Genomic DNA, 12,952 nt, shown 5'->3' with positions numbered 1-12,952 from the left:
AACTGAAATAAGTTGTTGAAGTAGTAAAATTACCAAAACTGAATTAAAAATAAATTACAGCTAAATATAGATATAAAAAGAAATTAAAATGAAAAAAAATCTCATAAAAATAAAATGAAAAATATCAAATAAAAAAATATAGCTCATTTAAAATATTTATATCTATATAAATATATATCTATATATCTATAATAGTATATAAATAATACTAAAATACTAACACTGGTAGGTGGTGATAAATTATTGTATTTATGAGAGTCACTGAATCAGCGATTTGATCAGTACTGATTCATTCAGGAATTGTTGAAGTGAATGTTCTAATGAATTAGTGACTCATTCTTATTCATTCAACTTATTTGTTCAACAACATTGATTCATTCTGAAAAGACACAAATGAATGTCCTTATGACTGATTATTAATTCATTCAACCAATTTGCTCAACAAACCTGATTCATTAAGGAAAGAATCAAGTGAATGTCTATTCAAAATCTCAGATTCGTTAACAAAGGAAATAGAACTACTTTTAATCAGAGAAGTGGAACTATTTTAATTGGCAGAGCAAAAATACACAAAGTAATATATACTGTGTGTGTATATATATATATATATATATATATATATACAGTGTTGGGAAGGTTACTTTGGAAATGTAATAGGTTACAGACTTAAATTAGAAGTTATTTTTTAAAGTCTAATAAATGTTCAAATTGATAGCTCTCAGTTATACTGTAATGTTGAATGGCTATAGTCAATGGTTAAATATTAGGGGGGGTGAGGTCAATTTTATAGAGAAATCAGTATTGGTATCATTGATACTGGCCTTTAGTCATAAAAAAATATGCTATTAAACAACTATATATATATATATATATATATATATGCACACACTTTTGCATTTTTAGCTCGGTTGCTTCTAACATTGAGAGAAAACTTGCTAACAAACATCAAAGTCCGAACATCAGTGGCTTCTCTGTGATCAGAATTAGATAAATACCCATGGGACTCAAGTAAATAAACACAGCTCTGATGGCAGACAGACAAATCTGATACTCATATTAGTTTTCACATAGAAAGCACCTAGGGAACCATATTTGTTTCCTATGCATGCTTTCTTTGCTGATCCCTACATTCAGCCCCTTAAGTCTAGAGACTTCAGCTCTTCCTTTGAAGGAACATAGCACTTTGATATGAAGACTCGTTCTCGCTCCACAGTTAGACATCAAAGAGGTGCTGTAACAATTCATTTATTCAGTCATATACCGTACGTGGCTGATATTGTAATTAGTACTGCTATTTTTGTATTTAACATGTTACTTTTTCCGTAATTCTTGTAGAAAATAATCTCAGTCAATCTTAGGTCAAAGATGATAGGCTTTGATTTAAAAAAAAAAAAAACTCCTGCTGATGCTTTTAAAGTCCTTAATGTTTTTGGTTTAATAGCTTCATTAATTGCTTTAGCCTGTTAGTTTTCAATTTCCGTTTTTCACAGTACACAACAATCTGCTTTTATTAATTGATAGCATCCAATTTCGTACTTTTAAGGTCATTTGCATGAGTTATTTTGTTAAAAAGCACCAATTATAAATATTGTATATAAGAAAATATCTGTTTTCTATTTTATTATATTTTACTGGTTAATTTATTCTTGTGATGACAAAGCTGAATTTTCAGCATCATTACTCCAGTCTTCAGTGTCACATGATCCTTCAGAAGCCATTCTAATATGTTGATTTAATGATCAACATTTTTTTTTCAGGATTGTTTAATGAATAAAAATATCAAGAACAGCATTTATGTAAATTAAACATGATTTGTAACATCAGGGTTATTAATAGTTAGGTATTGTTAACTTAAACTTAAACCAGAAAACATTTCTTTACTTGAAATTAAATAAAATTAAATAGTTTTATTTCAGCTAGTTGCAAAGGCAACATTTCTCATTTTCATTTAGTTTAACTTGATGTGCTAAAATAATTCAAACTAAAACTTGAATAAAATCTATATGGACATAATAAATAGCTAAAACAGGGCTCCAGATTGCGACTAAAACGGTCGCATTTGCGACCAAAAATATTAATTTGCGAGTGAAGTTTTTGCTGAGGTCGCCACTGGCGTCTATATATATTTACATGTTATGACTTAAACATTTGCATGTAATGCCTTTTTTCCTGATTGTTTTGCGATCACATCATTTGCTATGTTCACGTATTAAACTGAGACGATGCGCATCAAAGTTTTAGTGGAAACTAATGAAGAAAAACAGACTGAATGTGTGAAAGACATATGACAACACTTATAGGATGCACTGAGGAGGAGCCCAAACTACACTCAGTGGTCAAGTGATGCTTATGGTCCATGACAGTGGTACAGATTCTGTGTCATGAACAATTCTTTGTGACTACACCTAAAAAAAATAATTTGGCGGCTAAAATTTTTTCTTATAGGAGCCAATGGCTCCTTACTCGATTTTTTTTGTTTGGAGCCCTGCTAAAAGATATACAAAAATAACACTAATATACACTAAAATAACTCTTTAATATAATAAATATTTTAATACCACTTTAGATCAATTGAATGCATTCTTGCTGAATAAACGTATTAATTTCTTTTAAAAAATAGTATTATCTGACCCCATACTTTTAAACGTGGTGTTCAAAATGGTATTTAATTATTTCATTTATTTATTTATTTTTTCTATTTATTATTATTAATTTAATTGAATTACTATGTACAGTATACACCAATCTGCATCTTTGATAGCATGTTATAATGCACTGTAAAAAAATTTTTTCGAAGTTAAAAATAAAACAAGATTATTGGGAGTACGTTTTACAAGAAAATTCTTCTTGCCATTTCTTTGTAATTTTAGTGAAATTTACTAGTCATTTCTGAGTGAAAATTGTAAATCTTACACCATTTTTTTTTTCATTGTCTCCCGCTTAACAGGCCAATTGTGGACCTGTGTAAGGTATTGTTGATTACAGCCCTATATTACCTGCCACATTGTCAGCCCTTCATCAAACCCGCTGAGGGAAACAGTCACACAATGGGAAACAGCAGGCCAGTGCCAAACTATCGCTCAGCCCGTGTTGAGCCATCACCGGCTCTCCCACTTGTCTCTTTGATTAAAGTCCGGCATCCCGTGGCCGTACACCTCTACCAGTATCCGTACAGTGGTCTAGCATGCAAGAAATTATCCCAGTCCACCCACCAACGCACTGACCGAAAGCTGATTACATTTGAAGGCAATTACATAGTATAGACGGGAGACTTTGTTTGCAAGGCTTCCCTGATTTCTGGAGGGTATTTGATGCGTTTGGTGAGCCTGTCTTTCATGATGTGGTATTTGGAGGGATTGTTGCTGAGGGGCTGATGATGTGTGTCATTACAGCCGGAAGCCATGTGAGAGTGAACAGCAGAGTTGGACTCTTGCTAAGATTGAGAAAGATGGACTTTAGTGCTTGTCTTACTTCTGCAAAAGCAAAACCAGCACAGAAACAAGGTGCAAAGTACAGTACAATGATGGAGAATCAGGGTAAACCATACAGAAACATGGTGTTTTGAGGAAAAACATTATTTTCTGGTCTAACTTGAATGGTTAAATTGACTCTTGAATAAGCTTATCACTTCACATGAGCATCAGCGTAAAAGCACTATGAAGATACCGGCCTATTTAGAATGAATCTAATTGTAGAGCTAGAAAATTGTTGCCTTTTTTAAAGTAAAGACTTAGATGATATACTCTGTACTTTGCTATTTTTTTTCTGTTACTTCTCCTGTTGTATCTGGTTTAATCTAGAGGAAAGGTTGCTTTCAAGCTTAGTAGAAGATAAGTTTATGATAATAGTTTTTTTCTTTTTTGTGAATTTTGTAAGACAAAAGCACAATAAGCCACTTGAGGCCCCATAAAGTGTTTTGATAAAGTCAGTTTTCTTTGCTTTTTCTTTAGTTGTTGGCTAAAGAACTCGCTCTCAAATTTACTTTCGACAAAACAAAATCTGATTGCAATGAGATTGATATCTCATTGTACTTTATAATGTTACAATAATACAAAGTCTTAATTAAAATCAATATCAATATAATGTATTATTTTAATAATAAATAAATTATATTTAGATAAATAAATTGACAAGAAATGTTTATTAAATTCATTATTAAATTCATTATTAAATTAATAGATTATATTTATATTGTATTTATTTATACGTTTATTGTTGTTATTGTTATTATTATTATTATTATTATCGTCATTATCATCATCAATATCATTGGGAAGACGAAGAATAATCATCATCTTAATAAAGAATTCTAATACAAAAGTAAAAATAATACAGTTCAAAAGGCTGTTTTTGGTTGTCAATCAGTGTATAGTAGCAACATGACGCATTAATACAATTAAACTGATGTGTGGTCATCTCTAGGTGTATTGAATTTGAAAACCACTTTGAGCATCCAATCAGATTTTAGAGCAGGAACTATCGGTTTATATAATAGAGATGAACTGACAGGTTTAGCCAGAGCTAGGTGCTACATTAGATCCTAAACTCAATCTATCATCCTCATGCTTTAATGACAGCAAACAGAGAGCACAATGCACAATGCACAGCCAATGTTCAGATGCCTGAAGCGCTATTAACACTTCGCCTGTGATTAGACGGTGAAGAGGTGCTTCAGAGCGCTTGTCTAAGTTGTTCCAAATGTGTACCAGATGTACAAGCCTATTTATTCAGCCAGCTGTATCAAAGGCTCATGGATTCCTCTTTTAGATGTAATGTTTTATCATTAGGTGGGTAGGGAGCATGAGGGCAGATCGAACGGATGTTACCCGCGTCTCCTCACAAGGTACGGGTCCGGGAACGGTTTTGCTAGTTTGTATAGGCATCTGTGTGGGAGCCCCTGACCTGTCAGTCCAAATCCTCCACCTGGACAAAGAGTTTTGCCACGTAATTGCCTTTGAAAAGCTGTGGTTCTCCTGCAGTGAGACGTGCTGCTTTACTGCTATCACAGACGCTTGTAATCACTTGGACCTGTTGGCAACATCTGAGAGGAGGTGTCTCTATCTGTTGCCCTCTCACTTTCTCTCTGTTCTTACATGTCTCTTCTTGTTCTCCTGCTTGTCTGTCAGTCTTTCTATCTGCCCGGTCAGCCATCTGCCCATGTCTCTTAGCGTCTACCCTGTTGAAGAGACCAGCATATGTTGCGTTTTGGATGCTGCTGTTCTCACTAGGATTTTTAACTAGCTTAACCAGCAAGATTTCAGTTTACAGTCAGCTCCACCAGAAAGAACAGCGCAAATATGCTGGTCTATCAGGCAGTCCAGCAATAAACCAGCATAAACCAGCCTGGACCAGCATAGAAACTGGCTGGAAGTATTTTCTCATGGTGGCTATTCATTCTTCTGTCTACCTCAAGAGTTTTCAAACATTTTTAATGTCAAGGACCTCTGAATGTGAAGATACACTGTCACAAAAAATATTAAGTATAAAATATTAATAAGACATGTTGTTTCCAAAATGAAATAATTGGCTTTTAAATTGTCACAGTACTAAAACAAAACAAATTATTAAAATATAATAGTTTGCAAAATATTTTCTGTAGACACTGTAAAACACTAGCAACAGCAGAATGTTAAAAATCACAATGTTGCATAAATACATTTATGAATTTTATCAGTTTATTTTTGTTGCATTCATATTTAAACTAAAACATGTTATTATTGTCTGGAGAATATTTACTCTGTATGTTGACTCAGTATTATAGTAAGTTATGTATAATCAGTATTAATATTTAAAAGACGTTTTTGTTTATATTTCTTAAACGTTTTATTAAATCAGTGTGTGTGTGTGCATATATATATATATATAGATAGATAGATAGATAGATTTATGTTGCAGTGGTTTGTATAAAAACTAGATATTTTGTAAGATCTTTTTTACTTTTTTGTTTAAAAAATAAATCCGTCTTTCCTAAATTTTTCACAGACCCCCAAGCACCCCCTCGCAGCCCCCTGGGGGACCCCAGACACCAGTTTAAAAACCTCTGGCTTTCCCATCAAATGCTGGTGTTATCTACAGAAGTTCATGTCTTATTCTCTGAATCTCTTTGTCATTCATCTTTCCTACCTGGTCAGAAGAAAATATAGCTTCTCAGATGATAAGGCAGAGAGAGATTTCGGGGATTGTGGATGTATCCCGATGGATCTCCTCCAACACTAAGGAAATCAGGTTAGGGAAGAGGGGTGTTTGTCTGCCGGACACTGATAAGGTGATTACACACAATGCCCTGTATATCTACAGCTTCTTATTTTCTGAGCATTGCACAGTCATGTCCTGCGAAGCATCAGAGCAGGTCAGACAATGTAGTAGTCTGAAGATTAACATGCATGCACGTGTTCTGTTCCAGTGGCCTTGAATAAGCATTTCTGTTCTGCTGATTGTTTGCATTGCTGTTTAGAATAGTACATCTCTGTCATTCAGTGAAAACCAATGAGATGAGCTGCCAAGATATAGAGAACCCTCCAGTCCTGAGCCACAACAATTCTAAAGATTGTGTGTCTCTATGTGTGGGTGTATGGCATCCCTGTAGGCCGTCGCAAAGCCAGGATATCAAGTGTGTGGATCAATGCGAGTATGTGAGTGAATGTTGAGTTAGCATTTGCCTTCCTCCTGTGTCTGGGGTTCATAAACATCATCTTAACACTCTCCTTCATCCTCTCTGGAGGTCCCAGCATGCACTCTTGATCAAGAAGGGAAGGATTAGTTGGGCCGTGTCCACACAATTTCATATATCAATCTCATATTCATATACATCATATATCAATATATTGTGAGGCTTTTTTTATTCTCACTGTATTGAATCAATGCTTGTATACAGATACTATACTTGTATCAGGGTATGTTATATATATATATACCCCAGAAAGTTGTATGTGTGTGCTTCTAAATAGTTCTACTTTTTCTATGTAATACATAAAATATGTAAAAGATTTATATTAAATAATCTATATTATTCAATAGTTATTTAATGAACACTAATTATTTTATAATTTATAATTAAAATGTAATAAGTATATAAATATAACAGTAGTTTAAATATTTATTCGAATTTGTACATTTTTAACAATAATTATTGTTTTAATAATAATAATTTACATAATATATGGTTCTTTGTGTATTTACATGTAATAAAGTATTTAAGTATTGAAGTGTTTGTTTAATATACATAATTCCTATTTTTAAATAATAATTAGTAATAATTATTTTATAACATTCACATACACGTGTGTAAACAGTATGTAGATTATTAAATAATATATAAGACACATATATTTAAAATATAACACTAGAGTCCCTATAAACGTCTACTAAGCCGGGATATGTATATATAGTGTGGATCATTGTGGCTATACTTTCCTCCTGTGGTTCAAAGGGTTCATAAACATCATCTTCACAGTCTCCTTGTTGCTTTCCGGAGATGCACTTCAGATCAGGAAGGAAATATTGACTAATTTGCTCTCTGATGCCTTGGACATGTTGTGATTGGCAGATCTAGTGTGATAGCCAACAGCTTATGTGCATTATGGGATCAACGTAATGATGTACTTACACTGCCGTATTGTTGTTCTCATTCATAAGGGACTGAGTTCGCAAGACTTTTTTTCAAGTTAAAATTATCATCACTAACAGGAACTGTCTTTTGTGTCTCTTTTAGGATCTCGAGGTTCGTACAGCAGTCAGCATGCTCACCTGGGCCCCGAACTGAGGCCCCTGCAGTCCCCCGAGCATCACATCGATCCCATATATGAAGACAGAGTCTACCAGAAAGTCCCCATGAGAAGCTTGAGCCAGAGCCAGGGAGAAGCGCTCCCTCCGGGCCATACTGGAACCTACCGGAATAACACAGGTAAAGTTTACCCACACTCTCGCTGTGTGCGTGAGCGCTGAAGTGTGTTAATCCCCAAGTTACCAACCTTCAGGATTTCTGCTAGAGAGCCAGATCCTTAGAGAGCATTTATCCAAATCGGACACGGTTCTTGCTCACAGCCGAGTAGTGACCTCATTAGAATTAATCTGAGTTAGAGCACATCGTACAATATGTGTTTGTGTGTGTGTGTTTTAACTTAAAGGGGTTTCACTTGTCTTACCATATCACATTAAAACACCTCAGCAGTTTTTTTTTTTTCAATTGGCACGTTGTTCATCTTATCTTGATTTTAGGTCAGGTATAGTGTTAATCTCATCAGTCTCGCCAGTTTTGTTGCTGCTATTTTTAGTCCCTTATATCTCAATGAGCAAGTGTAGAAGTGTAAATTCAGCTCAGGAGGGTGAGACCGATAGGTAGATTACAAAGACTGTGCCAATACAGTCATATTGATATATCATGGTTCTTTTTTGTACAGTTCATCAATACTTTAGGTCCTTGTATTGACATTCATTCATTCATTCATTCATATTTGTAAAGAATTGCAGTTTTATATTGGATGAGCTTAATATTCTGTATATAAAGACTATATATACTGTAGAATACATTTTATTTAGTTAGTTTATTAAATATAAATGTTACTGTTTTTAATCATTACTCACATTACATTATTGCACACACGTATATCCACACACATATGCAGTTACACCTCAGTCATTTCCAATTATTTAACAGTCTGCCATGTTATTTATTAATGTGAATAATTATTAAAATATGAACAAAAATTATATAAATAAATTGTAATATATTCATATTTATATAAATAATTGTTAGTCTTAGTTTCATATTAAATAAACTAAATACTACATATAAATACTAAATATACCACATTTATTTATTCATGTATAGTTTATTATCTATAAATATTAATTTTCTTTACAAATAATATTATATATAATCCATATATAATAATATAAAATTGTGTATATATATATATATATATATATATATTCAATAATTTAATATTAATATTAAAAATATATATATTAATATAATATAATTTTCAAACAGTAATTTAACATTTATGTTAATAATAAATAATAAAGAAACATGTTTTGATGTCAAGGTTTTTTTCCAGGTTTTTCTAAAAATGTTTTTGTGTGTGATCACCTGACATGGCTCTCAGCAGTGTTGAACAAGAGGCATCTGTGCAAATTGAAATTTTTAAGTAATATAAAATTGTATATATATATATATATATATATATATATTCAATAATTTAATATTAATATTAAAAATATATATATTAATATAATATAATTTTCAAACAGTAATTTAACATTTATGTTAATAATAAATAATAAAGAAACATGTTTTGATGTCAAGGTTTTTTTCCAGGTTTTTCTAAAAATGTTTTTGTGTGTGATCACCTGACATGGCTCTCAGCAGTGTTGAACAAGAGGCATCTGTGCAAATTGAAATTTTTAAGTAATGCAGCTTTTTAGTAGCAAAATTGTTTTATTGATTGGATCACAATTGTAGCATTGACACTATAAGTTTATGTGTGTTTGAAAAAAATAGAAATTGTCATTTTGATTGGATTTGCTTGATTTCAGAGAGTGTGAAGTGATGTGGAGCTGAAAATCGACACCTTTGAATGGCAGCGATCCAATCAGAATCCGTAACTGAATATATGTGTGAGTGTGAAGGGAATACACTGTGAGTGTGGAAGGATACAGCGTGACAGGGTCTCATGGCAGCACTGGAGCAAAAATGTTACAGTGTAACACTCACCTGGCTTAGTTGTACAGATAAAATCTATACGGTCTGTTTTAATTGGGATCTGTGGTGGTAATTTCCTGCGCTTGCTGCAGTCTTGCTATGACCTTTGAGAGTTTATAATGAACCTCAGGGACTTTATTCCTTTTCAAAATTGTTGCCTCTGCCTAATGGTACGGCAGCATCAGCAGACTGTTGGAAATTATGCTCTGTCTCTTCTGGCTTTCTCGGCTCTGAGCTCTCACATATCACAGTCCTTTTATTTTCTCACACTCGAGATGTTACTGTGCTTTAAAAGGAAAATTGAGAGCATTGGCTTGCTTAGATAAACAAAATAGAACAAGGGCAGTTCTGTCTCTTATTTCCTTTGAATCGAGCTAAAATAGAATTAAACAGGTAAATGAAGTGGGGTTTTTTTTGTCTGTAGCTAAAAGTCGACTAAAGCTAAAGTGTCCGTCTGCTACATGACTCAAACTAAAGCTATTTACACTCTTAAGGAACTGAATTTAAGACATTATATAATCCTGCCTGAGCACTTCTATTAAAAATTAAAATTCATAATGTATAAGTTTCCAGTGTTGAGTTGTGGCACTTGTACTCATTACTGCTGTATTATTTCATTACAGTCTGTGTTGCTAATTAACCTCTATATCTTCGACTGGAGACCTCGGTTGTACTCGCACTGAAACATGGTTCACTATGCAACCATTTTCACTGTGGAAAATGGCTCAGAAATGGCTGTATACCAATTTAAATTTGCATGTAAGAATATGAGGGCCCCAAAAGTCTTTGAATGTCTTGACAGCATATAAAACTTCTGCTAAAACAGCTTTTCAGTTTTGATCTCTTGCAGGGCTGTTTGCAAACTGCATGTCAAATGTAGCTTAGCCACCTCTGAACTGCACATTGACTCTCTGTTGCATTTTATAAAATCTTTGTAATTTTATCTACTTTGAGGCTGAATGTGTTGACATTATAGAGTTCAGAGTCCAGGAAAGGCATGAGTGACCTTATTCTGATTGTTTGATTGATATCACATATCCGGCTATATATATATATATATATATATATATGGCTATTATATCCACGATATAATGGAAGCCTATTCATTGATGGATGGATGGATTCATTCATTCACTCACATCTTTCATAATAGTTCAACATTTACATTTCATAATAATAACAAATTATATTTTTAAAATAATAATGATGATGATGATAATTAAGCATATGTTTTAAATGTATATTTTAATTAAAAGAAAATCTAATTTATAGTTATAGTTATATAATCTCATATATATTCATACTTTAATTATGTAAAATATATGCTATTTTTTAACAGTATATTTTTTATTTATGTTTTTAGGTAAAATAATAGTTTGAAAAGTTGTAAACAGAAATTTAAGTACAGACAGGGATGGATGATTTGATTGATTGATTGATTGAGAGCTTCAAATTACAATTCGGATTCCATGAATCAATCTAATTTATATTTATATAATCTAACACACATTTACACTGTGCAATGATGTATAACATAATTTTTTAAGTGAAATATTTTATTTAATATTAATAATTATTGCTATTATAAATATCAAGTACTAATAATTAAGTAAATACTTTTGTTTATTTAAATAATTGATTTATTGCTTGTACCCCACTTACCAATACTTTGAGTCTCAAACTACAGTGGATGATTTCCTATGACTTTATAATTTTCCTATGACCAAATTATTATTTTAGGTAAAATAATAGTTTGAAAGTTATAAACTGAAATATAGGTATAGGGATTGATTGATTTATTGATTGATTGATTGATTGATTGATTGATCCCCTCAAATTACAATTCCATGGATGAACTTAATGTTTGATGAAGACCAATCACAATTCATTATGCAAATATAAGTATGACATCATTGCTGGCACTTAATTTCTTATGGCAGTGGTAGATTCAACTTCAAAAATGGGTATAAATGATAATAAAATCCAAAAACTGAGAGCACATCTAAGGCTGGAGTTCTCTACAAAATTCAATTCAAGTGATTTATATACAGTAAGTTATAGGAGGAAGGAAAAAAAGAGGGTATGAAAGCACTCTGCATGGCCTGTAGAAATATTTATGAAAAAACCTGTTGGCTGCTTTCTGTCTCTCCTTTTCTCCTATTGCACAGTTGGCAAATGATCAAATCAAGTCAGTCAAAATTGGCGCAGTGCAGTCGCACCCCGATAACAAACAGCCATTTTCCAGCCAGCAGATTCCGGCTGTGGCTTGAGGAGTCTAAAACTCTACGATAGCATTCAAACTGACATTGAGACTCCTGACAAAGTCTCAAAATGCCTAGAGTCTCGAGAACAAAGCTCAACTTTTTGGTTTTTATGTGCTCAAGGTCAGCTCCCCAATATAGCACCTGAAAGTGAGACATGGTTTTATGAAAAGTTGCTAATGAGGATGTAGGGCTGGACGATATCGCCAACATTTATATCACTATATATTTCTTAATTTCGGTCGATACGATATAATTCCGATATCGATATGAACACTATTTTTTTTTAAAGTCTCGTAAAAACTGCCAAGAACGCCCACAACAGATGTCTGTGCATACAAACTTATGAAAAATGAATTTGCCAAGTCTACGACACCTCATATAAAACCATATATTTTAGAAGAAGAAAAAAACAGCACAATATGAACACTATTAAAAAAAGCCTCGTAAAAACTGCCAAGAACGCCCACAACAGATGTCTGTGCATACAAACTTATGAAAAATGAATTTGCCAAGTCTATGACACCTCATATAAAACCATATAATATTTTAGAAAAGAAAAACAGCACAAATAAATTAATGCTCACCTTTTATTTGTATTTAGCCTTCATTCAAACTAGAAATGTGAAATCACTGTCAAATAATCGTCTCAGACTCACCTAATTAATATTAATATATTTAACTTCAAACTGTAGGCTAACATACAATACCAGTCAAAAGTTTTTAAACAGTAAGTTTTTTTAATGGTTTTGAATAATTCTCTTCTGCTCACCAAGCCTGCATTTATTTGATCCAAAATACAGTAAAAACAGTAACATTTTGAAATATTTTTACTATTTAAAATAAGTAATATATTAAAATAAAACTGTTTTCTATTTGAAAATATTTAAAAATGCAATTTATTACTGTGATTTATAAGCTATATTTTTAGCATCATTACTCCAGTCACATGATCCTTCAGAAATCATTCTAATATGCTGATTTGCTG

General features: G+C 32.5%; 1 protein-coding gene across 4 annotated transcripts in view; it reads left to right on the top strand.

Moving 5' to 3' along the window:
- Nucleotides 1–12,952, top strand: part of LOC107716425 (catenin delta-2-like) — a 316,783-nt gene that overhangs the window by 174,782 nt on the left and 129,049 nt on the right. For all 4 annotated transcript variants that reach the window (XM_016522876.1, XM_016522879.1, XM_016522878.1 and 1 more), the window contains one exon: nucleotides 7,712–7,903. In XM_016522876.1, coding sequence (XP_016378362.1) covers nucleotides 7,712–7,903 — 192 coding nt within the window. The remainder of the gene's footprint in view (nucleotides 1–7,711; nucleotides 7,904–12,952) is intronic.

The sequence above is a fragment of the Sinocyclocheilus rhinocerous genome, unplaced genomic scaffold (genome assembly GCF_001515625.1).
Source record: "Sinocyclocheilus rhinocerous isolate Xijiao unplaced genomic scaffold, SAMN03320098_v1.1 scaffold360, whole genome shotgun sequence".
Lineage (NCBI taxonomy): Eukaryota > Metazoa > Chordata > Actinopteri > Cypriniformes > Cyprinidae > Sinocyclocheilus > Sinocyclocheilus rhinocerous.
The sequence above is the reverse complement of the archived record's forward strand: the minus strand, read 5'-3'. Positions and strand labels throughout refer to the sequence as shown.